Consider the following 27,912-nt stretch of genomic DNA (forward strand, 5'->3'; position numbering starts at 1 on the left):
GGCTGTCAAGACACAAACATTTTTATTTGGTTTAAAACACTTTTTATTCTCATACGTGGGGGTCTCGTAAGGGGTACGCTGTCCTCGACCGCTCCTGTTACTACAGGACTCTCTGATTCTGGCTCTTAGAATTCTGTATAGGGCAAGAGAAAACAGAGAACTGATACATTCAGAACCACAGGATCCGCCCACATCAAAGTGCATCCCAAAACACAACCAAGCCATTCGTTTACAATAGGTTTACCACAGTCTGTCAACAGGAGAAATAAAAAATGGCATTCAATTCAAATGAAGGAACAGAGATGGGGCTGACGTCGGAGATTCATTGTATGATACATTATACATAATGCTCATCGCAGCATGGTAGCTAAAGTCTTGAAGGCCATTGATGGCGCCTGGAGACCATTTATTTATTTATTTTTATGTTATTGAATCTTTATTTAACTAGGCAAGTCAGTCAAGAACAAATTCTTATTTACAATGACGGCTTACCAAAAGGCAAAAAGCCTCCTGCGGGGACAGAGGCCAGCTCTTTTGCAATAAAGAGCTATAACAGTAGACACAATGGATGGACACACTGGACAAGGTTGGCTTTCACCTCGAGATGCAGTTCATAGCGGACCGCGAACAGAGCAAACTGGCAATCCCCTCTCTCCTCCTCACATCACAATGGTAGCTGAGGTCACACGCAGACATCCCCTCTCTCCTCCTCACATCACAATGGTAGCTGAGGTCACACGCAGACATCCCCTCTCTCCTCCTCACATCACAATGGTAGCTGAGGTCACACGCAGACATCCCCTCTCTCCTCCTCACATCACAATGGTAGCTGAGGTCACACGCAGACATCCCCTCTCTCCTCCTCACATCACAATGGTAGCTGAGGTCACACGCAGACATCCCCTCTCTCCTCCTCACATCACAATGGTAGCTGAGGTCACACGCAGACATCCCCTCTCTCCTCCTCACATCACAATGGTAGCTGAGGTCACACGCAGACATCCCCTCTCTCCTCCTCACATCACAATGGTAGCTGAGGTCACACGCAGACATCCCCTCTCTCCTCCTCACATCACAATGGTAGCTGAGGTCACACGCAGACATCCCCTCTCTCCTCCTCACATCACAATGGTAGCTGAGGTCACACGCAGACATCGCCTCTCTCCTCCTCACAACACAATGGTAGCTGAGGTCACACGCAGACATCCCCTCTCTCCTCCTCACATCACAATGGTAGCCGAGGTCACACGCAGACATCCCCTCTCTCCTCCTCACGTCACAATGGTAAATTCTCCACACACGGTCTTTGGAGCTTTTTATTTTTCCATGTTGAAAACATACTGCTACTGGAGCTGCTTTGAAGGGCCTTTCATGCCATGTATATGATGAATGGGAAGAAGTATTCAATTCCATAGGGATATTATTTGCTCTGACCAGTACTCAACTTGGATGAATGAGTATGAAAAGGCATGTTGTGAAATGGACTGTGTGTTCAAATACCCATGGAACATGCAATTACCAGTGTGTCACAAATAACATGAACTCTATTGTGGAATGGCTTCACAACAATTTGATATAGTCGCTGGATATTTTACATATGAATGGCACCAACAAGATGTCTGTAAATGTAATGCATACTGGAATTAATAACATATAAAATGCCAACATAAGCACACAACCTACCTCTGACTGAATAAATGGCATTTTGGTCTGGAAACTGGTCACTTTTTTCTTTTTTCTGTAGAAAAATAAAGGGAAAAAGGACTGTTACAATCATTGGAGCATTAACAGAAAACCTGTTTTTATACTGTAAAATGTTACACTGTAAAAAAAACTACATGTTTTTGTCTCAAATAAACAGTACCATCATGACCTTCGATGAATATGACACCCTGAACAACAGAACAATACCGATGTGATTTACATAAATACGAGTAAAAGTGAAATAGGCGTAAAGGTCGTCATTCGAGACTACTCACGGGTCCAGACAAATGATTTACTACACATTCATTTGGTTGTGTGGAATAACTTATGTGACACACAACTGCATGTAGTGTGTGCATGCAAGGGAGACAATATACCATGACTGCACACATCTCATATCGTCCATCAATCACAATGCTTTACAACTTCTGTCAGAAGCTCTAATAATCACCATCCATAGACAGACCATTGTTCATGTTGCCAATAACTTTTGAAGGAGAATCTCCAGCAAAATGAACACTGTAGTGTCTACTGTTACACACAGAAACCCAGGACAGAATGCACTAGTATAGAGGCCATATACCTAATCCAACCCGGAAGCAAATAAGAAAAAGCACTTTGAAGGTATATTTACATTTGCTGAACTGAATAAGGTTTCCTATTTGGGTCATTCTTTAATTGCGGAGGACTTGCGTCCCTTGACTTTGAAACCGTGAAAAACACTTTAAAATTACAAATAGTTCCAATCAAATCTTATTAGTCACATGCGTCGAATACAACAGACCTTATAGACCTTATAGTGTCACGGTCGTCGTATAGAGGAGACCAAGGCGCAGCGTGGTAAGCGTACATAACTCTTTTAATAAAAGAACGAACACTGAACAAAACTATACAAAACGAAAGGTGAAGCTCTATGGCTAGTGCAGACAGGCAACTAAACATAGAATAACAACCCACAAAATACCCAAGGAATATGGCTACCTAAATATGGTCCCCAATCAGAGACAACGATAAACAGCTGCCTCTGATTGAGAACCAATCTAGGCAACCATAGACATATAAACCCCTAAACATACAAAAAACCCTAGACATACAAAAACCCCTAGACAAACAAACCCCCCTAGATAATACAAAAACTAAACAAACCACCTTGTCACACCCTGACCTAACCAAAATAATAAAGAAAACAAAGATAACTAAGGTCATGGCGTGACATACAGTGAAATGCTTACTTATGAGCCTCTAAACAACAGTGCAGTTGAAAAAAAAATACGGATAAGAATAAGAGATAGAAGTAACAAGCAATTAAATAGCAGCAGCAAAAAATAACAATATATACAGGGGGGTGCCGGTACAGTTACACATCGTACATGTTTTGGCTTATATTGATAAAACATAATGTAAGTCCTTTATACTGCAAAATTGTATGCTTATGCATTGTTTAAAGTACTTGGGGTAAGCAAATTGGCTTGTCCCTGTAGTGATGTGTAAAGACATGTTTTAGGCATTTAGAGATATCTATATATTATTTTTATATTAGAAATGGAACAAAATAATGTAATATTTTTTTTTTTTTAAACAACTAAATAAACAATGTTTTAAGTGAGAATAAGTAGCTATTTGACTGAACCCGAAAAAGAAAGGAAATTCACATGAACAACCCAATGCCTAATCCACTAATAGTTTTCCAGCACACAGCTTTGACCTACTACAGTAGCTATGCTGGTCTATTACTTAAAACAATGGGTATGCAGGTTGCTTAGGAGTCAAACATTCTCAAACAGCCTAAATCATACTCTTAGAGGAAGTGCACCCACAATAATGTGATTTCTACCGCATATTTCTTCAGGCACCATACCAATCTCATTCCGCTACCTTTTTCAATATATATTTTTTTATTATTACAGTGGGGCAAAAAAGTATTTAGTCAGCCACCAATTGTGCAAGTTCTCCCACTTAAAAAGATGAGAGAGGCCTGTCATTTTCATCATAGTTACACTTCAACTATGACAGACAAAATGAGAAAAAAATATCCAGAAAATAACATTGTAGGATTTTTAATGAATTCATTTGCAAATTATGGTGGAAAATAAGTATTTGGTCACCTACAAACAAGCAAGATTTCTGGCTCTCACAGACCTGTTTCTGGCTCTCACAGACCAGACTTCTTCTTTAAGAGGCTCCTCTGTCCTCCACTCGTTAACGGTATTAATGGCACCTGTTTGAACTTGTTATCAGTATAAAAGACACCTGTCCACATCCTCAAACAGTCACACTCCAAACTCCACTATGGCCAAGACCAAAGAGCTGTCAAAGGACACCAGAAACAAAATTGTAGACCTGCACCAGGCTGGGAAGACTGAATCTGCAATAGGTAAGCAGCTTGGTTAGAAGAAATCAACTGTGGGAGCAATTATTAGGAAATGGAAGACATACAAGACCACTGATAATCTCCCTCGATCTGGGGCTCCACGCAAGATCTCACCCAGTGGGGTCAAAATGATCACAAGAACGGTGAGCAAAAATCCCAGAACCACACAGGGGGACATAGTGAATGACCTGCAGAGAGCTGGGACCAAAGTAACAAAGCCTACCATCAGTAACACACTACGCCGCCAGGGACTCAAATCCTGCAGTGCCAGATGTGTCCCCCTGCTTAAGCCAGTACATGTCCAGGCCCGTCTGAAGTTTGCCAGAGCATTTGGATGATCCAGAAGAAGATTGGGAGAATGTCATATGATCAGATGAAACCAAAATATAACTTTTTGGTAAAAACTTAACTTGTCGTGTTTGGAGGACAAAGAATGCTGAGTTGCATCTAAAGAACACCATACCTACTGTGAAGCATGGGGGTGGAAACATCATGCTTTGGGGCTGTTTTTCTGCAAAGGGACCAGGACGATTGATCCGTGTAAAGGAAAGAATGAATGGGGCCATGTATCGGGAGATTTTGAGTGAAAACCTCCTTCCATCAGCAAGGGCATTGAAGATGAAACGTGGCTGGGTCTTTCAGCATGACAATGATCCCAAACACACCGCCCGGGCAACGAAGGAGTGGCTTCGTAAGAAGCATTTCATAGTTGTAATGTACCTATGATGAAAATGACAGGCCTCTCTGATCTTTTTAAGTGGGAGAACTTGCACAATTGGTGGCTGACTAAATACTTTTTTGCCCCACTGTATATGAAAACAAGCTTTACCTTCATACTTATATAAGGCCATCATGTTTTTTTATTATTGTAGTGCCTGCCTTTATTTCCTTAAACCTTTTGATTTAGCAATACATGTCAGTATATTTGATATTTTTTGGGTCAGTAGGTGCCCAACATAACACCAGGTGATGGTGGGTTGGACACAGTCACTCTTATATAGAGGTATATAGAGCCTGTCTGCATTCCTGATTTCTGTAACCGTTAGCTTACCCATGTAATATTGACATAAGCTCAGAAACACTTGGTCTGTAAACATGTTCCTGTTTCATCAATTGCTGTGCTGATCAATGGGCAGTTTATTAACTCTGTTAAATTAATATGTAGCTTACAGGTGTGTGTACTTGTATTTATTTTTGCAATAAAGATGGTGAGGCTACAATAATACTTATTTACAATAGGCTTTTATGTTAAAATACATACAGCCTAATGATATATACAGTATACACATTATTTTAATAGCAGGACAATGTAGTCCATTATTCCACTGAAGCGTATGAATGAGGCTGTTTGAATACTAAGCAAACTGTATACACATTGTTGTAATAGTCCAACATAGCTACTGTAATAGGTCAGAGCTGTGTGCTGGAAAAACTTGGTAGAGCATGGGCATACTTCTCACTTTTTGTTTTTAATTTCCATGGTTTTTACAGGGGTAGGTGATTCTGCAACATTATTATACAACATAACACCGCAATACTGTCACGTTCTGACCTTAGTTCCTTTGTTTTTGTATGGTCAAGGCGTGAGTTGGGGTGGGCAGTCTGTTTGTTTTTCTATGTTGGTTTTTGTGTTCGGCCTAGTATGGTTCTCAATCAGAGGCAGGTGTCGTTAGTTGTCTCTGATTGAGAATCATACTTAGGTAGCCTTTTTCCCCTGGGTTTTGTGGGTGTTTATTTTCTGTCTTTGTGTTACGTGTGTATGTCACCAGACAGGACTGTTTCGTTCATTCATTTTGTTATTTTTTTATTGATTCAGTGTTCAGTGCTTTCTTAAATTAAACTTATGAACACTTACCACGCTGCACCCTGGTCCTCCTCTCTATCTCCAGACGACATCCGTTAGAAATACAAGTAAAGTAAAAAATACACAATAATGACAAATGACAACAGAAATAATGTAGTTACTAGTAATTAATAACAGCTGATTTTCTAGAGGGAAGCGAAAAACCTGAATTTAAGCCAATATGGAGTAAACTGGAAAACATTTCCCTGATCTCTTTAAAAAGAAAAACTCCTGAAAAACTCACAAATAATCAACATGTAGCCTACCCATTAACTATTTACATAGGGTTATGTTTTTTAAAGAACAAACACTTGTTCCCAGTTGAGTCTGACGTTTATCTCAACGAGTAGCATCTCAAAATACGGAAATAGAACCATCAAATCACAAAGTAATTTCCGATAAAAAACATATCAACAAAATATAATGTCCAATCGATGACACTAATCGTGGATACTATGACTATGACAGTAACACCTTATTTACATAAGTATTCAGACCCTTTGATCTGGGCTCAGGTGCATCCTGTTTCCATTGATCATCCTTGAGATGTTTCTACAACTTCATTGGAGTCCAACTGTGGTCAATTCAATTTATTTGGACATGATTTGGCACACACCTGTTTATATAAGGTCCTACAGTTGACAGTGCATGTCAGAGCAAAAACCAAGCCAAATCAAAAACCACCGAGACAGGATTGCGTTGAGGCACAGATCTTGTGAAGGGTACCAAACCATTTCTGCATCATTGAAGGTCCCCAAGAACACAGTGGCCTCCATCATTCTTAAATGGAAGAAGTTTAGAACCACCAAGACTCTTTCTAGAGCTGGCAGCCCGGCCAAACTGAGAAATCGGGGGAGAAGAACCCGATGGTCACTCTGACAGAGCACAAAAGTCCCTCTGTGGAGATGGGAGAACCAACTCTGCAGCACTCCAGAAATCAGGCCTTTATGGTAGAGTGGCCAAACGGAAGCCACTCCTCAGTAAAAGGCACATGACAGTCCGCTTGGAGTTTGCCAAAAGGCACCTAAAGACTCTCAGACCATGAGAAACAAGATTCTCTGGTCTAATGAAACCAAGATTGAACTCTTTGGCCTGAATGCCAAACGTCACGTCTGGAGGAAACATGGTACCATTCCTACGGTGAAGCATGGTGGTGGCAGCAACATGCTGTGATGATGTTTTTCAAAGAAAGATGAACGGAGCAAAGTACAGAGAGATCCTTGATGAAAACCTGCTCTAGAGTGCTCAAGACCTCAGACTGGGGCGAAGGTTCACTTTCCAACAGGACATTGACCCTAAGCACACAGCCAAGACTCTGAATGTTCTTGAGTGGCCCAGCCAGAGCCCGGGACTTGAACCCGATCAAATATCTCCTAGAGATGTAAAAATAGCTGTGCAACGACTCTCTCCATCCAACCTGACAAAGCTTGAGAGGATCTGCAGAGAAGAATGAGAGAAACTCCCCTGTGCCAAGCTTGTAGTGTCATACACAAGAAGACTCAAGGCTGTAATCGCTGCCAAAGGTGCTTCAACAAATTACTGAGTAAAGGGTCTGAATACTTATGTAAATGTGATATTTCAGTTATTTTTTACAAAACCCTTTTAACCCTTTTTTAAAGTTTTTGCTTTGTCACTATGGGGTATTAAGTGTAGATTGATGAGGGGGGGGGGATTAAATTATCAATTTTAGAATAAGGCTGTAACGTAACGTGGAATAAGTCAAGGGGTCTGAATACTTTACGAATGCACTGACTGTCACATTAGGTGGTTTGGAGAGCAAGGCATAAAGTGACACAAACTGCTCGGTTACTTGGGATACACTAAGGGGACAGCACTGGTGCAGCAGATGCGAGGATGTTTCCCGGGACAACGGTCTTCTCTGATATCGCGCAGAGGAGTAGCTGGATGTTCCAGTGTGTTGAGAAGATAAGTGCATAGAGAGGGCCCGGCGCTCTCTGTCAATCAGTTGGTGTATGCATATCAGGGAACACAATCCGCCACCCTGTCATTAAGCATTGTGTCCATGGGATGGACCATAGGGGTGGAATGCATCAGACGGATGAGGGCAAAGACGTATTCCTTGAAAGTTGGTCTCTCCTGTCTCCACTGTTCTCTCCTCCGTAGTAGCAAGTTGGAGAAGGGCACTGGGTAAACAAATGTGCGCATAAAATCTGAGAGAAATACGATTTTTGTGCATATGGAACATTTCAGGGATCTTTTATTTCAGCTCATTAAACAGGGGACCAACACTTAACAAAGAAGGTTATATTTTCTATATATTTACTAGTATGTCTGTCCCTCGGTTTTGTCATTGGTGTTACCGACTTGAAAATGACTCATTACAAAGATATACAAGGACCTTAAGCATTCCCTCCAGTGGCAAACTGTTATAGGTATCAAGTATCAAGGTAAGACCCAGATGTAGACACGTCGAATAATCAATGGTTTAACAATCCAACAGGGACAGGTCAAGGCAGGCAGGGTTCAGTAAACAAGAGGTGTGGAAATGGTACCAGACGGCAGGCAGGCTCAGGGTCAGGGTAGGTAGAGGTCAATAATCCAGAGGTGGGGCAAAGGTACAGGTCGGCTGTTAGGCCTGGGGTCAGGGGCAGGCAGAGTGGTCAGGCAGGCGGGCTCAGAGTCAGGACAGGCAAGGGTCAAAACGAGGAGGGTGAGAAAAAGAGAGACTGGGAAAAGCAGGAGCTGAGAACAAAAACGCTGGTTGACTTGACAAACTGGCAACAGACAAACAGACAACACAGGTATAAATACACAGGGGATAATGGGGAAGATGGGCGACACCTGGAAGGGGGTGGAGACAATCACAAAGACAGGTGAAACAGACCAGGGTGTGACAATAGGGGGAAGGAGTCTATATTAAAGAAATTATTAGCTAATTACACCCTTTTAGTATGTCATACGTTTGAGGATTCCATTGACAATTTGGTGTAACTTGGTGTTAGTCCATTTAAATGAACAGAAATTACATTGTGAGCAAAATTATTCATCATATAAATTTAGTAAATAATTTTTAAAGGGTTAATGATTTCAGCATCATTTAAGCCTCAATAACCAAACATTTCTCAGGTGTTGCCATCATTCGTGTTACACCTACTGCTGGCACAATGTTATCATAATGGTTAACATTATTTAAAGTCATTAAGATGCCATATTAGTTGATGTAGAATGGGAAGATGTACCCAAAAACATTTAAATAAAGAAAATGAGAAAAAAATATGTATATTTTTTCCCAAAATGGCATGCCATAATGCTACCGCAATTCAAGAACAACCCATTTCTACCAACTGAAAATTTCCCATTGAGGACAAATATTTGCACAGACAGACGTATAGTTTTTGATACAAAGCAGTCAGGCAGTGTTGGATTTCCCTTACTGTTACAGTAGATCCCATGTATTTCCTGTATTTAAAAAATGACCCTTCACTGCACTTCAGCTCTGAAGTGGTTGTGGCATAGAGCTACTGAACAGATCGGTTGATGTTGTGAATATCGGGCCTATAGCTGAGCCATTCCATCCCATTGAGAAATAAGGACAATAAACAGCAATGTGCATACGTATAATAAGGACGAGTCTAGAGTTCACAATGCCAATGATGAGAAGTCACGATTCCAAGGACCCCTAACGGGAATATCTCCATTCCAAACAGAGAGACAAACTTAACAGGACATAATTTCCATCAATTTGCTGAAATTCCCATCTCTCTCATCATGCCAGACCTCCAGTCCAGTCAATATAAAACAAACGTGAATATAAAGAAAACATTTGAGATAAATGGGGATGAGATTGCTTCTGTAAATTGCCTTGTGTGCTGACAGCGCGGCTACATGTGAGCGAGATGGGCGCCTGCTGTTAGCAACACATGATGTAGTGGCGTTCTTGGTACCCGTGACAACCTGTACTACCTCAGATCAGGGACAGAAAATAACCACATCGAAGGACCCGGACTTTCTCTCTCCCTTTAGCCACTTAAGGAATTCTCACGGGACGGCAAATGCTGGAACACATCTGGACCACTGAATGGTCTTGCTCCTACAGCCTATGGTTTGTGGCCAATTAGAGAAAGTTATTTGAACTGGGAATGAGGCACATCCTCCGACATAGGAGAGTTTCATGTTCTGTCATGGTACTGTTAGGTCTCGTTCTGTCGTGGTATCGTTAGGTCTCGTTCTGCCGTGGTACCGTTAGGTCTCGTTCTGTCATGGTGTCGTTAGGTCTCGTTCTGTCATGGTACCGTTAGGTCTCGTTCTGCCATACCGTTAGGTTTCCATGACCGAGCAGCCGCACACAAGTCTAAGATTAACATGCGCAATGCCAAGCGTGGTGTACAGCTTGCCGCCATTGGACTCTGGAGCATTTGAAATGCGTTCTCTTGTGTGATGAATCACGCTTCACCATTTGGCAGTCCGACGGACGAATCTGGGTTTGGCGGATGCCAGGGGAACGCTACCTGCCCCAATGCATAGTGCCAACTAAATATTGGTGGAGGATAAATAATGGTCTAGTGTTTTTTTTTCTTGGTTCGGTATATGCCTCTGAGTTCAAGTGATGGGAAATCTTAATGCTACAGCATACAATGACATTATAAAAGATTCTGTGCTTCCAACTTTGTGGCAACAGTTTGGAGAAGGCCCTTTCCTGTTTCAGTATGACAATGCCCCCGTGCACAAAGCGAGTTCCATACAGAAATGGTTTGTCGAGATCGGTGTGGAAGAACTTGACTGGCCTGCACGAGCCCTGACATCAATCCCATCGAACACCTTTGGGATAAATTGGAATGCTGACTGCGAGCCAGGCCTAATCGCCCAACATCAGTGCCCGACCTCACTAATGCTTTTGTGGCTGAATGGAATCAAGTCCCTGCAGCAACATTCAAACATCTAGTGGAAAGCCTTCCCAGAAGAGTGGAGGCTGTTATAGCAGCAAAGGGGGGACCAACTCCATATTAACGGCCATGATTCTGGAAGATGTTTCGATCAGCACATGTCCACATACTTTTGCTCATGTAGTGTATGTTCTATGTGTGCTATTTCTATGCTTCCCGTACTTAAGTTTTGTTTTTGCGTCTTTTACTTTTGTATACCAGCTTCAAACAGCTGAAACAACAACATTTTTGGTTATGTAAAATATATTTCACAGCGGTTTAGATGGTAAAATGAGTCTCTGCACAATACTAGCTTATTTTGGCACATAAACTGAAATTAGGCAAACTATTAGAGTTTTAGCAAACAGGAATTTGCTGAGCGATTTCTGTAGAGTGCAACTTTAATACTAAAATCAACCTCTCAACCACAAGGTAACCATAAAGTACGGTAGCTCTCCCAGATGTGCAGAGCTGCAGTTGAGGATTAGGTGACATGCCAACGGGGAAACCGGGTAACTCTGAGAGTATTCGTTGTCTCTCTATGGTTTCTTATGGTCGCATTATGTTCAATTGTGTTGTGGAGGAAACGTGGGGCGATTAGCTTGTGGTGCTACTATGCTTTGATTAACCTACCCTTGAAGAACTTGGACATCCGTGACCGTATTCTGCACAGATTTGAGGACGACACTGCCTCCACCTCCTCTTTAGTCTCCTGGAACACAGGCACATAAATCAGTTCCTCATATCATATCCAGTCAGATTCAATGCATACGGGCCGCATTCACTAAATCTGTCAAGTTACTACTCCAAATTATCTATTTGACTCCTAATACTGCGGTATATCTCTAGCACTCTCTGTTTATTATCTAACATTCCGAGACTGTAGTGTGGAGGAGAAGTTTAAAACAGACATATCGAGTGGGAATCCCAGAGTGTCTTCTTTGTGCTCCTACAGTATCTCAGAACAGGAAACAAGGATAAACAGCCAGTGTTTTTCCTCCCTGGTTCAATGGCCCTTTGAAGAATAGCAGAACATCTCAGTTTGATTAATGGCTGTACACTGTCTAATGAACAGTAATTGAATGGTAGAATGCAGCGGGCCCTAAGAGCCCCAAAGGAATACCCTGGTTGCTGCAGAAGCCAGTGACATTGTCTGGGGTTGATTATAGTTGACCTTGCATGAGAGGAGAAGCTTTACAAATAGCGAACCTAAGAAGCTAGGGGAATAGTAGGCAGGAAAACAGGACAAGACAAATGAAAAGGAATTGCATTGGTAAAGAATAGTGGAGGTCGATGGCAAGATCGATAACTATTTGATTTCTTATCACAAAATTCTTAAGAGGAAGACGACTGATAAAACATGCCTAGTCCTATTGGCATTTCTAACAATATTAATTAAGAAAGAATGCTTAGCTGACCGGCTGATAAATCAGCCAATATCGTTAAATCAAACAAACGATTGTTAAAAACAGACAATTATACAAGCTCATTCAACTATACCTTTGTTCAACATGCATGAACATTCGGCGGACCATAACTATTTCTACATCGTTTCTAGGCTAAAGGAAACATTTATATAAATAAGGAGAACACATTTGACAGTATGTTCAACTGAAGGTGTTCCAAACGACCCATCAGGAAACAACTCATGTCAATTTAACGCAATGATCATGTTTGAGATCGACTTCATTGCAGTCGGCGTCTGCACAATGACTGATCTACAAATCACCTTGGATTCTAAATAACTGCTCGTTATTATTTGTAGATCAGTCAGTCGGCTAAGTCTGTGATTAGCTCAAGCTCTCAAACATGAACAAACTACTTTAGTAGTTAGGCCGTCATTGTAAATAAGAATTTGTTCTTAACTAATTTGCCTAGTTAAATAAAAAAAATAAAAAGAAGATGGTTGCCCTGTTCTGGCCTTCGCATCTGTCTATTGCAGAAGTCTGTTGTCATGCCCAAGAGACATTGTGTGTCACCATTTGGCAGACAGACAAACATGCTGATTCTAATAACACTTTATGTTGTCTAGCGGGGGTCCTTCAAATATTACCTCTACCTTGCCACTGTAACTATTCACTATTTAAATCCAATGCAATGAATCATTTAAACTGAGGGGGAAGAGGTTTTGGCTGAGAATGCAATCATGTAATTGAATTTGGTCATCAATATATATGGCATGAGAGGTATTTCACAAGCGTGGCCAGACTGGGATGTAATCTATTTCAAACTCAGCTCAACTATGAGTCATAGCCATAGTGTTTTATTATCATTCACACTAGATGATGAAGAAGCAGGACAGACTGAAACACTCTGCTTATCTTCATAAGGAGACTGGGAGAGAGAAAGGGAGAGAAGTAAGTAATATTAATATGTTGTTTGGCCAGAATATTAGCTCTGAGTTTGACTGCTATCAAAGCTTCCATAAATAATATTGATAATATAATCTCCAATAAAAATCTCAGCCCATAAAATGTAGCTACAAAACACATTAAATATATTCACCAGGGGTGACATTAATATGCTTCGGGTTTTCTCTAATTACGACAATAAACTTCATGAAGTCAAACCTTGCTTTTAAAGCAGCAATTCCCTGTGCTAACACTAATAAAATAAAGTATATTTTTTACTGCTATAGTGAATTTCATCCAACCCTATTTCAAACCACTCACTGTAGATGTATCTATTGAATTTTGGACAGAAGTGTAAATACCCCAATTACAATTAGACTGACTTCTTGTCAGCTGCAGCAAGTCAAGTCAAACGTTGTTTGGTGCAGTGGTGGTGAGATAACGCCACAAATTAGCTGAGTCCAGATATCATTATTCCCCATTATCTAATGGTCATTCCAATAATCTATAGCCATTCTGATTCAGCAATATTCATTCATGAGTAAATGCGATAAGTAATGAATAAAGCTAGTGATCTTTAACAGGGTCCTTAACAGGGTAATAACTCCCCCGAAGTCAATAATGATTTTGATAAGAATATCTTTATTACAAATGTGCATACCACTGCAAGAATCATCATCACACCAAAACATCTCACTAAAGTGTGATTACAATAGGCTGAAATGATCGTTTTCATTAAACAAAATGTTCACTGTTATTGATTGCCTAAATAAGACTCAATATCTTCTCAATTCCAAAGCTGAATGCAATTACATGGAATAGTAATATCACCCAAGTATTGTGTACGTTCATCACTGTTATGAGGCTCCCCATTTTAATTCCTTTAAAGTTTATAAGACCAGAACACATGTATTAAAATGAGTACAATTTCTAGAAACAATACGATACCAGGCCAAGTGTCACGATACCGAGTAGTATCGCAATACCGTGGTCAAATTGTTTTTGTGGCCTAGCATCCTGTTCGCCCTGTTCCCCGGACGCTTGCTCATGTTTTCTAAACACTCTCCAAAAGCCTGTCACTGAAATTCACACTTACAATGGGGCAAAAAAGTATTTAGTCAGCCACCAATTGTGCAAATTCTCCCACTTAAAAAGATGAGAGAGGCCTGTAATTTTCATCATAGGTACACTTACACAACTGTGACAGACAAAATGAGAAGAAAAAAATCCAGATAATCACATTGTAGGATTTTTAATGAATTTATTTGCAAATTATGGTGGAAAATAAGTATTTGGTCATTAACAAAAGTTTATCTCAATACTTTGTTATATACCCTTTGTTGGCATTGACAGAGGTCAAACGTTTTCTGTAAGTCTTCACAAGGTTTTCACACACTGTTGCTGGTATTTTGGCCCATTACTCCATGCAGATCTCCTCTAGAGCAGTGATGTTTAGGGGCTGTTGCTGGGCAACACGGACTTTCAACTCCCTCCAAAGATTTTCTATGGGGTTGAGATCTGGAGACTGGCTAGGCCACTCCAGGACCTTGAAATGCTTCTTACGAAGCCACTCCTTCGTTGCCCAGGCAGTGTGTTTGGGATCATTGTCATGCTGAAAGACCCAGCCACGTTTCATCTTCAATGCCCTTGCTGATGGAAGGAGGTTTTCAGTCAAAATCTCACGATACATGGCCCCATTCATTCTTTCCTTTACACGGATCAGTCGTCCTGGTCCCTTTGCAGAAAAACAGCCCCAAAGCATGATGTTTCCACCCCCATGCTTCACAGTAGGTATGGTGTTCTTTGGATGCAACTCAGCATTCTTTGTCTTTCAAACACGTCGAGTTGAGTTTTTACCAAAAAGTTATATTTTGGTTTCATCTGACCATATGACATTCTCCCAATCTTCTTCTGGATCATCCAAATGCTCTCTAGCAAACTTCAGACGGGCCTGGACATGTACTGGCTTAAGCAGGGGGACACATCTGGCACTGCAGGATTTGAGTCCCTGGCGGCGTAGTGTGTTACTGATGGTAGGCTTTGTTACTTTGGTCCCAGCTCTCTGCAGGTCATTCACTAGGTCCACCCGTGTGGTTCTGGGATTTTTGCTCACCGTTCTTGTGATCATTTTGACCCCACGGGGTGAGATCTTGCGTGGAGCCCCAGATCAAGGGAGATTATCAGTGGTCTTGTATGTCTTCCATTTCCTAATAATTGCTCCCACAGTTGATTTCTTCAAACCAAGCTGCTTACCTATTGCAGATTCAGTCTTCCCAGCCTGGTGCAGGTCTACAATTTCGTTTCTGGTGTCCTTTGACAGCTCTTTGGTCTTGGCCATAGTGGAGTTTGGAGTGTGACTGTTTGAGGATGTGGACAGGCCTGGAAATTACAGGCCTCTCTCATCTTTTTAAGTGGGAGAACTTGCACAATTGGTGGCTGACTAAATACTTTTTTGCCCCACTGTATACAACACATTGAATTCAACTTCACACTATTCCGTGTATAACGGAATACTGCATATAATGGCTGATTTTCTCATTTTTGAAAAGGCCTACCTGTGATTTCAAATCACATCAAGCTTTATTTATACAGCACATTTCAGACATGGAATGCAACACAATGTACTTCATAGGGAAAAAACTAATAAAAACAATGAAAATAAAAACGGAAATATTTAGTACAAAATAAATTTAGTACACATCAGAGGATAAAAAACAAAAGAATAACAATAACAACTGAACGACTAAATAACTCCCTAAGGAAAATTTGGCTGGAGGATTGGAAGGATGAATATACATCCATAATGATCTGCATATCATTGTCAGTGAGGGGAAAACACTGCATGAAACCTTTACTCTTCAGTTAACATTGACACACTGTCTCCCTCATTCTCATGAAAACACAACAATCTCTCTCTCCCACAAACACACACACTGCTCCCTACTTTTAAAATGTTGGGCACCAAACAGAATTGAAGGAGCAGCAGAAATAAATAGATTTTGATATAGTTTAGGCTTACATTAGGCCTATATGAATCCTACCTTTTGAAGCACATCTCATGAGTAGCAGACCCTTTTCCTTTCTTCCTGTGTAAATCAAATTAGCCTAAAACTACTGTCAAGTTACCAGGCTGTTAGCTAGCTAGGTATCATGACTGAACAATGGTGTTTGTTATCAACCAATAATTAGCGACCCAGGATTAGTTTTAAACAGCCTGCGACATGGTTTGTGAAATTATATAAAATGCGTGCGACTCCCGATAAAAATAAAAGAAGGCCTCTCAGGTAATATGGGTCATGTTTTAACCTCTCTGAGGGGATGCTGAGAGAAGCAGGTGAGTGAGGGCTGGTAGTGGATGCTGAGAGAAGCAGGTGAGTGAGGGCTGGTAGTGGATGCTGAGAGAAGCAGGTGAGTGAGGGCTGGTAGTGGATGCTGAGGGAAGCAGGTGAGTGAGGGCTGGTAGTGGATGCTGAGAGAAGCAGGTGAGTGAGGGCTGGTAGTGGATGCTGAGAGAAGCAGGTGAGTGAGGGCTGGTAAGGGATGCTGAGAGAAGCAGGTGAGTGGGGGATGCTGAGGGAAGCAGGTGAATGAGGGCTGGTAAAGGATGCTGAGAGAAGCAGGTGAGTGAGGACTGGTAGTGGATGCTGAGGGAAGCAGGTGAGTAAGGGCTGGTAGGGGATGCTGAGAGAAGCAGGTGAGTGAGGGCTGGTAGGGGATGCTGAGGGAAGCAGGTGAGTGAGGGCTGGTTGGTGGAAGTTGAGAGAAGCAGGTGATTGAGGGCTGGTAGGGGATGCTGAGAGAAGCAGGTGAGTAAGGGCTGGTAGGGGATGCTGAGAGAAGCAGGTGAGTGAGGGCTGGTAGTGAATGCTGAGAGAAGCAGGTGAGTGGGGGATGCTGAGGGAAGCAGGTGAGTGAGGGCTGGTAAGGGATACTGAGAGAAGCAGGTGAGTGAGGGCTGGTAGGGGATGCTGAGGGAAGCAGGTGAGTGAGGGCTGGTAGGGGATGCTGAGAGAAGCAGGTGAGTGAGGGCTGGTAGGAGATGCTGAGAGAAGCAGGTGAGTGAGGGCTGGTAGTGGAAGCTGAGGGAAGCAGGTGAGTAAGGGCTAGTAGGGGATGCTGAGAGAAGCAGGTGAGTGAGGGCTGGTAGGCGATTCTGAGGGAAGCAGGTGAGTGAGGGCTGGTAGGGGATGTTGAGGGAAGCAGGTGAGTGAGTGCTCGTAGGGGATGTTGAGGGAAGCAGGTGAGTGAGTGCTCGTAGGGGATGCTGAGGGAAGCAGGTGAGTGAGGGCTGGTTGATTACAGTTGCCACGTGATGTGCGCATGAAAGTGAAGTGGATATTATTAGACCTGCTCATACAACAGACTAGTTAGTGGCTGTTGCTTCAATTAAACTGAATCTATAAACAAAATTGACTTCATAAACATTTTCTAACAGGCGCCAGCAGGTTCTTAAATCGGTAGGGCTGAAAAAGTTGGTTGTATATCAAATGAAACTGTACTACGGCATTTAAAAATGTTGGTATCATAATGTTTTGGTACTGTGATATTACCGTGCTACCGGTATACACTATACACTAAACCACACATCCATGCAGAAACATCTGAATACACAGCGCTCTAACTTTTGTTTATGACCAACATAATAACTAGAATATGCGAGGGACAAGGATCTAACACAAGTTATATAATAAGATGGGCCAACGCTGCATTTCCCCAGTCTAGTAGGCATCACTCTGTTCATTCTGCTAGCAGGAGATAAGCTCAGTGTGTGTTGTGTGTGTACCTGTGGCTCAGGTTCCAGCGGCGACTTTAGTCCTCCGTCTCTGGAGCTGGTCAGACCAGTGCCTCTACCTGACTCCCCGCGACCAGACGAGGGGGCCGAGGCCTGGAACACACACACACACACACGCACACACACGCAGAAAACTCTTGTTAAACCCCTATCAACACTACCATTCAAAAGTTTGGGGTCACTTAGAAATGTCCTTGTTTCTGAGAGAAAAGCACATTTTTGGTCCATTAAAACAACATCAAATTGATCAGAAATACAGTGCTAATGTTGTAAATGACTATTGTAGCTGGAAACGGCAGATTTTTTATGGAATATCTACATAGGCGTACAGAGGCCCAATATCAGCAAACATCACTCACTCCTGTGTTCCAAAGGCACATTGTGCTAGCTAATCCAAGTTTATCATTTTAAAAGGCTAATTGATCATTAGAAAGCCCTTTTTGCAATTATGTTAGCACAGCTGAAAACTGTTGTTCTGATCAAAGAAGCAATAAAACTGTCCTTCTTTAGACTAGCTGAGTATCTGGAGCATCAGCATTTGTGGGTTCGATTACAAGCTCAAAATGGCCAGAAACAGAGACTCTTTCTTCTGAAACTCATCAGCCCATTTTTTTGAAAGAAATTAAGAACTCGTACAATGCTGTGTACTACTACCTGCACAGAACAGCGCAAACTGTCTCTAACCAATAGAAAGAGGAGTGGGAGGCCCCGGTGCACAACTGAGCAAGAGGACAAGTACATTAGAGTGTCTAGTCTGAGAAACAGATGGCTCAAAAGTCCTGAACTGGCAGCTTAAATAGTAACTGCAAAACACCCGTCTCAGCGTCAACAGTGAAGAGGTGACTCCGGGATGCTGGCCTTCTAGGCAGAGTTCCTTCGTCCAGTGTCTGTGTTCTTTTGCCCATTTAAATATTTTATTTTTATTGGCCAGTCTGAGATATGGCTTTTTCTTTGCAACTCTGCCTAGAAGGCCAGCATCCCGGAGTTGCCTCTTCAATTCCATTCCATGCATTAATTCATGAATTAATTTATTCCCTTCGTTCCAAAATGCCATACACTGTCCACGTGGCAGTCCAGTCCACTGACCTTCCTGGATGCATCAGAGCCTTGGAGGAAGGCTTTGTAGGGACTCTGGGTCTCACCGGCCGGCCTAGAATTCCTCCGGACATACTGCTCTTCCTCTGGGACTACCTTGGCCTCAACCTGGGCAGGGAAAGGAAGGGGAACCATCTCTTAACTAATTACCGCTCAACATACATCTGTATTACTGGTCTTGTCATCTGTTGATGGTCAGTTACAACTAGCCATACCCATATGCTACAGGTATTGCAGATCATGAAGGTTGGTTTTTACCTGGTCAATTGGCAGGTCCACCATCACTCTGCCATCTTCCTGGACTTCAGCTGCTCCCACAGTTTCACTTCTTTTGTCTTTCGCACGGAACACACTGCCTTCTAAGAAAAGTGATTGATCACAATTACCTCCTCTTTTTCCTTCTCTTTCCCATTTGTCCTTCACATCAGAAGTGATCATGTCAAAAAATTAATTAATTTAGAGTGCAAGCCAAGACTTCTCCGCTACAAGTTTGTCCTCCCTGTGTGAGGATATGTTCCTACAGCAGTTTCTGACAGTGACTCTTGATGCATTTGAGTAATGCACACCACACTGTCCTTTGGTAGTAAATAAATATAATTGTGTCTGTGTTTAAAATAACATATGGACCAAGAGCCATTTGAACTTTGTTCAGTAACTGTGTGTTGCCACCAACTACAGTAGGACGTCACCAAATTGAAGCATGTTGCACGGTGTGACGGTGTTCGATTTCACAGAGTGCAGCGGGGATCAATCCTTCCATATCAAGTTCAGAAAAAAAGCCAGTGATGAAAATCTGCTGCCGAAAGCTTTGCCTCCTCTCTTGCGATTGACAGCGAATGCTTGCCAACAGTGCTCCGAGCCACTGCCTGATAGGCCCTGATTGTCCCTGTGCGGTAAGAGTGATGTGTGTGTGTGTGTTTGCATGCATGCTTTTGTGTGTGAGGCCAGATTGATGTAGTTAAGAGGAAGCCTATGGATTTTATTCAACCATTAGTAATGAGTTAATGAGGAGAAGGGTTCTTGCCCCCAGGGGATGATCAAGTGTCCAAAAAGTGGCCAGAGACTTGTGAGAGGAGCTCTCTCATAACCAGGTCTGCAGGGGATGTAGACAGCCAGTCAGGCGCTAATGCGCTGTCCCAACGTGATTGGAGGAAAGGAAATTCAACTCCATCACATAGGATACTGCTGGCTCAGCTGTAATGTGTGATGTGAAATGATGGCAGGATGCTAAAACGTTGGCAATTACTCATTGTATGATGTCATGGTATATCTCTGGTCCGGACACTGTAAAGAGACACCGGCATAATAACTATTGAACAGTTGAGCGTCTAAGGCCACTGGTGCAATTACTATGTATCGTATAGCTTACGTATCACAATCAAACTGTGTAATTGCCGCAATGCTAAATACCATCAATCTAACAGAGGATTTTGTCAGCTTTATGATCTCTCCGCTATATTATTGTGATGAATAACTTATGATTGTTTTGATTCCCCCATCAAGAGAAAATATGAAGCATTTTGTTTTCCTAGCATAGTTAACAAGGCTTTTCTGGATCCATTTTCAACAAAATGGCCTGATTGAATGAATCTATGATTTAGAGCACTGGATGGTGTTTGAAGTTTCGTTCGGTTTAATATTCACAGCGTAAAGAGTTACATTCTTCCTAAGGCTGAAAACCTGTTCTGTTCCCCTGATGTACGAAGTCGATTTTGGAGAGCAGGTTGGGAATTCAAAGAAAGCTCTTCACACTTCCACATGCCTCTGCTTTCTCTGTATCCACACATGCACACACCGAGGCTAAGAAAATCTTCCCTTCAACAAAAACAACAGGTTCAATTGATATCACAGAGAGCGAGGAACAGAGAGGGGGAGCGTAGCGAAACAGTCATACACACATGAAACATTGGAAGACATTTCTATAGGAAATGCTCTACTTACCGCCCGTTGTGTAAAGAAGTGGGAGTCTGGACACCTGCCTCTGTTGTTTGGCTGTCTCTCTCTCTTTCTCTGGCTTGGCGTAGAAGTAAGACTCTGTGGCGTTCTTGGGATGGCCCCTGGCTGTGTGCTCAAGGTCATCTCCAGAGCCTGTGTGAGCAAACTACACAAAGCAAAGACCATGGATCGAATCTGAACCGAAGTCCACAGAAGTTTTTTTTCTCTCACTGAGATATATCTATTTCTTGTTATTTTCAAAGGCTAAAACATGTTGTGTTACACGTCTAATGTGCTTTAGTACAAAACTTGTACCCCCTTTCCTTTCTTCCCCTCTTTATTTTTTACATTTTCCATTGACCTCAATGTTTCATGAGCTGATATGCTTTGTGGCTCCCCAGTGACTCCCACTGTATTGAATTCATTTGGTTCCAATACATCCCATGCAGAACCTATCAATCACTGGGGAGCACAGCAAACTAATAATTTATTGATGAAACAGGGCAGCCATGAATTTCTAACGGCATTCATCTTATTTATCAAGCCAGATCAAACAATGAAAATCCCAACAAGCTTAAAGGGAAAGGGAGTTGCAGGGAATAACTTATTCTTAGAGAAGACGGCAGACGGTTATTGATTAAAAAAAAAGGCTGGGGAGCTGGGTGGGAGAGGAGAGGGAGGGAAGTACGGGGGGGGACAGAGGAGAGAGAGGGAGGGTGTGAGTGGGAAGCTGAGCTCAGAGTGATGCTTGAGACAGTAGGCTGCTCAGACTCTTTGTAGGTAGCAAGGTGAGCTCTGTCTCCCTCTGAAAGGAAAAGGAAGAGCAGACATAATTTTTTCAGATTTATTTTTGTTCAGCCTGATCCCAAGGCTGGTTGGAGGGCCAGTGTACTGAGCTCAAGCTTCCACACAACAACACACTCCGTGCAATGGTGTTTGCCATCCCGTTAACATGTGGTTTGGGGAATAGCACGGCTGTGTTTTTTCTACTTGTTTGCTTTCTTTAATGCAGAGGCCAAGTTTGTGTTGATGTTGTTTTGAATTTATACAGCTGTTGGTGGGCTAGAGACAAAAATAAAACAACATGAGAAGACTGCTGCAGGAAAGTTCAAAGAGTGATGTACTGTAGCTTGTATTGAAAAGACCACAACCAAATCTTACAACCCATCTGAAATATAAAAAAAGGTAAACACTTTTATCTTTAAAGCCTTGTGGAGAAAAATGCTAATTATTTAAATCAGCAGAAAAAGAGCCCTTCTCAAGGAGAGAGAGGAGGGGCACTCCAGTGCAGTTAAGAGCTCTGGGAGTACAGTACAGTACAACTGCAAAATTCAGCAATGTAAAAAGCTGCTGAAGTCATTGCTGCTGCTTCTTTTTCCGCTGGCATTACACATCTTCTATGTCCTGTGGGGCAACAGTGTCTATCTGGCCCCGCCGAGACCTGAGTCGTGTGGAATCAATGTTGAGTAGGACCCAAGAGGGCGGCTGGCGTGTAATCTCTGGCCCTCTCAAAAAGCAGAGTGTAGGAGTCAACGGGAGGACAGTACGATATGATAGCGGGGGCCGGCATGAGAGAGAGCCAGCAGCAGCCAACCTCCAACCACCGTATAGGATCAGAGCCAGAGCCACTCCCAGTGGCTGGTCCTCAGTGGGAAGACAAATTAACAGCAGGCGACTAGGGTGTAACGCTTCCCACTGGGCATCACCACTTCCTCTGAATCAGGTCACATGGGATGGGAACGATACAGTTGGAAAGGGGTGATGATGTCACCTGATGATGTCAGGGGAGCACTCTAGCTCCTCTCTCCCTGAGTAGTCCGCTGAGTTCTTCTCATATGGCCAGGTGACTGCGTCTACTGGCGCCGGTGTGACGTCACTTATGTTACTGTGCTCAATGGACCTCAATGCAGGAAATACATTTTTCCAACCAATCCTGTTTTCTGGTCATCATCACACATAGACAACTAGCTCAGCATCTAGGCTGCCAACGGGGACACACTGTACTGTCAATGCCACATGATGCAAGCAGAGCCTTCAGTGCAGACTTCAGTAACTACTCTGCCCCTATACAGTACTAAATGACCGAGACGCTCTGCTGGCGCAGACAGACACCATGCTCCATGTTCACAAGGTTGCAGAGCCCCGAGAAAGGTTACATTTTACACCAGCCTACAACGGGATGTTACAGAGATTTTACAGGCATTTCAAACCAGGTCGCTTGTCGCTTTGTGAGGTCAAACCAAAATGAATGAGGAACACAACCCTATAAACGTATGTGTATCAGTAAGCTAAACAGCTGACAGATCTAACTACAGTGGACAATTTCTCTGCCATTATTCTTGTTTCTGAAACGTCCTCATTAACTGGTTAAATCATATTTACGAATTCATGAGGGGTAAGGTGATGAGGGAGCATAAAAGTATGGTAGCGTTTCCAGTCAATGAGTAATAATGGATGAGCTGGCTGATGGTCGTCACTAGTTACCACAAACACAAAGTCATAATTATGGCTAAACCCTGACTATTTCTAAAATGTATCTTCTTAAAATTAACCGTAACCACACTGACAACCTTATGCCGAACCTTAAATTAAGACCAAAAAGTATTCATGAAATTTTTCAATAGACAATTTTGACTTTGTGGCTATGGTAACTGGTGACAACCCTGGCTGAGGGACAGAGAGGGCATAACACTGTCTCTGCTTCCCCCTTCTGGTGTATAATAAAAGGACATTCTCCCTCTGTGTAGATCATTGAAATATGGCAGATAATAACAACAGAATTACACTGGTTGGTGGAATGAACCGTGCAAACTGCTCTTTGTGGATTCCATCCTGCATTGAAAAACTGACACAAGGCCTCCCGAATGGTGCAGCAGTCTAAAGCACTGCATCAGGGTGCTTGAGGCGTCACTACAGATCCGGGTTCGATTCCAGGCTGTGTCGCAGCCGGTCGCGACTGGGAGACCCATGAAGCAGCGCACAATTATGGGAGGGTTTGACGGGCTGGGATATTCTTGTCCCATCGCGCTCTAGCAACTTCTGTGGCAGGCCGGGCACATGCACGCTGCCTCGGTCGCCAGGTGTACGGTGTCATCTCCGACACATTGATGCGGCTGGCTTCCAGGTTAAGTGAGAAGTGTGTCAAGAAGAAGTGCGGCTTGGTTGGGTCGTGTTCTGGAGGACACATGGATCTCGACCTTCGACTCTTCCGAGTCCGTACGGAAGTTGTAGCGATGGGACAAGACTGCAACTACCAATTGGGGAAAAAAATACATAAATTGACACAATTATGCAGGACCACTTATGTTGTTTCCCAAAGCAAAAGGAGCTCTGGTAACTCAATTCACATTTCTGCTGTTACTGACCTTTTTTTTCTTGCCATTTCAATCCCGTTGATAAAGCATTATTATAGTTTGAAAACAAGACAGCACTTCAAGTGTTAAAGCTGCAATATGGGATACCTGACCTGACTTTTTGGGAGACCTGACAAAATTCACATAGAAATGTGACTTCAAGATCTGTCATTCTCATTGAAAGCAAGTCCAAGAAGAAGTACAGCTGTTCTATGTGAGCTATTTCTATGCATTCCATTTTTAAGTTTAGTTTTTGAGTCTTTTACTGTCGGTTTTGTACACCAGCTTCAAACAGCTGAAAATACAAAATGTTGGGTTACTGAAAATATATTTAACAGCGGTTCAGATGGTACAATGATTCTCTACACTATACTTGCTTGTTTTGTAATATAAACGGAAATTAGGCAAACTATTAAAAAAATTGCAACCAGGAAATGGCAGAGCGATTTCTGCATAGTGTATCTTTAAAAGAAATTGAGCTTTTTCTATATCAGAAAAAATGTACACATGCCATGCTGTTACTGTCACCTTTCTTAGTTAGAAAAATCAGTTATCAGATATCTCCCCGTATAGCCTGATCTCGAACTGTCTGCTGAGTGTGCATGTTCTCTTCTTATTCACTTGTTTGTATGTACGTGGCGCTCATCTTGGGCCCTGTGCATTTCTCATATCACTGCAATGCGTTTCAACGTCTACTAATCAGCATACAAATTGTCCTGGTTCTGGAGGAATTCCATTTTTTTTCGATTTTTTGTCAGCATGGTCCATTGGTTAATATGTTCAGTCTATGAGACTCGCTGTTACTTGATCAAACGGCCAGGCTCGTTCTGTTACCTATCAAAGTGGAAGGCAATGGTAACTCAATGCCTCCCCCACACGGCAAGGCTCATGAACAACACACGCTGGAAATCTTAATTGAAATGCTGCACGCAACAGAAAATGTTTACATTGTTCACTGTTCTAAGCGTGAAGACAATTTCCAGTCACACTGTACAGTATGCCCTTGAAATAAAATTCTTGCAGGATAAACTGTGATCACAGCTGTTTCCTACTTCAGGGTGATAAAACATGATATTTTTCAAATGGAACTCTTTACTGGAGGTCTTTCTTTCTCACTTCTCCTGGACTGAAACAAATGATTTCATGGGGGGATGTTAATACAAGCATCTACTGTATGTGGTATATACTAGTATACCTTTGCTGCACAGTAGGCCTACTTACTTTTGCATGTTTGCCTTTCCTTGTGGGAACAGGGACTGGGAGACTGTCATTGTTGACTCTAAGGAAAATCTACTAATTAGTAAGAAGAACACCATCATCTGAATAAAACCAACAGAACATAAACTTCCATAAACTTGAATTCTTTCTTTTTCTGGAGAGGAATACATCGTTTTTCTTACGCATGATGACTGTTGTCCCGGATGATTCCTCTGCTGGGGACCCACTGGAAGTATGGCGAGAAGCGGAACTTCTCAGCTCCCACAGCAACATAGTACTGGTTGTTCTCTAGCTCCTCTGGCCCAAGTAAAGTAGTCCCATCTAATGTGCACAGTCTAGTTATCATAGAAAAATTATCATTAACATGTATTTGTTATGGAACGCAAACAGCATCTACTCTTTCTGGGGTCCAGCAAAATGAAGGCAGTTATACATTTTAAAAACATTACAATACATTCATAACAGATTTCACAACATATTAGGTGTGTTCCCTTTCAATATCTAAATGGTACAAAAAGCAACACTAATTATGTGATTATGTAAATCATAAATGAGGTCAATGTTACAAGTTGGATGACTTCATTTAATTTAAAAACATTATGATCTATAACATAAAGAGCTATTATTAGTTATTTCCTACCTGTACACAGCACCAGTGCGCAGATGTACCCTCTCGGTCACCATGGCCAAGACACTTTCCCAGTTTGTGAGAGTATACTTTGGTATCAGTATCCGAGCTGGAGGAACCAACACATCTCCATTGGTAAAAACACTACAAAATACAAAAACACATGAAACTCAGTACCATTTTATGGGCTTGCGATTTTAACATGGTTATGATCATTGACATTTTCAACATCAGAAATGTTGTAGGACTAGCCTACATAAATCAATTGAATCTAACAAAGTAGAATAAATAACATCTCCTTAAGTATTATGTGACAAGAAACATTTCGGCCTACTTAGTTTTGGCATTTATAGAATGACAAGACAAGTGAAAAGAGTTAATGCCTATTTTGTATTCCCTACATCCCATTGCAAACAGCACAACATGATTGTTGGACACTTGAAAACACAAACTCACTTGATAGTGCATGACTCGTTTATTATTTTCCTCCAGCGAGCAGAAACAACTATTCTACTGTGAACTACAGGTCGGATCTGTAATTTCAAACAACAAAAATAAAAATGGTTATTGTGTTACATGGTTATTACCGAGAATCTTGCAATCCTGTAAAATGATTGTGTGAGTGTAACATTGAAAGCCTAGGCCTATCTTTCAGAGGTGCTCATGCATTCCTTTACTGACAAAGAAATGGTGTGGCCAGTATGGTATCAGATATCAGTTCCATTGTTCAGTTAAAGTCGAAAGCAATTAGGCTAATTAGTAATTTGCAACAAACATACACACATGGATGATTTTCAAAAAGCTTTGTGATAAAACATTTAAAAAAGCAAAAAGATGAGGGTATAGTTAGTGCCCTTACCTGTTCACTCTTCTTTTTCTGTGGTTTCTTCGTTGTTATATGGTAATAACTAGAATGAAAAACAGTAGATTACATTACAAATTACATGCATTTTGGTTTAGCTAGTCATTAAACATGATTATTTATGGCTGGCTGCACCAGCAACAACAACAAGGCTGTCTAACAATAACATCAGTCTTATAATTCCCGGCTAATTACAGTGTACCTACTCAAGCTTTTTGAAACGCTCTCCTCCGGCTGCAACATATCTCTCCCCGTGCTGCAAGTTGACGAGGTCATGGATTTTGTGCCCTTCCCTTGGAGTGTAAACATTTCGGACCGCTCCAAAAGGAGCCTCAACCCCACGCGTGACAGAGCTCAAAAAGCTGTCAAACGTTGACATCTGTCGTTGATTTATAACAAACTTTCGTCCAGGGAAAAAAGCATCCCCATTCCTGTAGACAACAATAGTTTTTGTTGGAGGTTGAGGGAGCACCGCTCTACCTGAAGTCCCAGACATGTTAATGTGATCACAACCGTGGCAGACAACGTTCCAGAACCGAGGTCAAAATGGCAAGAGTTAGCTAGTAGTTAGCCAGCTAACGTTAGCTAGAGAATTAGATTTTTCTCGCAAAGAAATAGATATCTGAAGATGAGACAGACGTCCACTTGGGTGGGCATCCTATCAAGAAGCCTATCCTTCGTTACAGATGTTTCTGGTCAACAAACGTGCTGTTGTTCCTTGTTAACCGTGTTGTTTCTGTTTTCAAAGCTGTCTAGCCTTGTGGCTACCACCAATCTAATTTATGTTGTTGGATGTGTTTCCAAGGAAACCTGTGGGGGGAAAGCGCGCGTTCTCCAGAAATGCTTGGTGACCCATGGGCCACATACAATGATACAG

At 42.1% G+C, this 27,912-nt stretch overlaps 1 protein-coding gene across 1 annotated transcript; it reads right to left on the bottom strand.

Moving 5' to 3' along the window:
* LOC110498121 (doublecortin domain-containing protein 2C) lies at positions 1-27,858 on the bottom strand. Its single transcript, XM_021574715.3, has 13 exons — positions 27,242-27,858; positions 27,033-27,081; positions 26,630-26,706; positions 26,186-26,317; positions 25,728-25,880; positions 25,549-25,606; positions 20,981-21,140; positions 19,298-19,398; positions 19,031-19,147; positions 17,936-18,037; positions 11,435-11,513; positions 1,684-1,738; positions 1-133 (listed from the first exon to the last, which is right to left on the bottom strand). Exons 1-12 carry the CDS (start codon positions 27,529-27,531, stop codon positions 1,722-1,724), a joined length of 1,335 nt encoding a protein of 444 aa, XP_021430390.3. The 5' UTR covers positions 27,532-27,858; the 3' UTR covers positions 1-133; positions 1,684-1,721.
* Between the last annotated feature and the right edge of the window lie 54 nt (positions 27,859-27,912).

Source organism: Oncorhynchus mykiss, chromosome 19, assembly GCF_057628025.1.
Source record: "Oncorhynchus mykiss isolate SJ-2025 chromosome 19, ASM5762802v1, whole genome shotgun sequence".
NCBI lineage: Eukaryota > Metazoa > Chordata > Actinopteri > Salmoniformes > Salmonidae > Oncorhynchus > Oncorhynchus mykiss.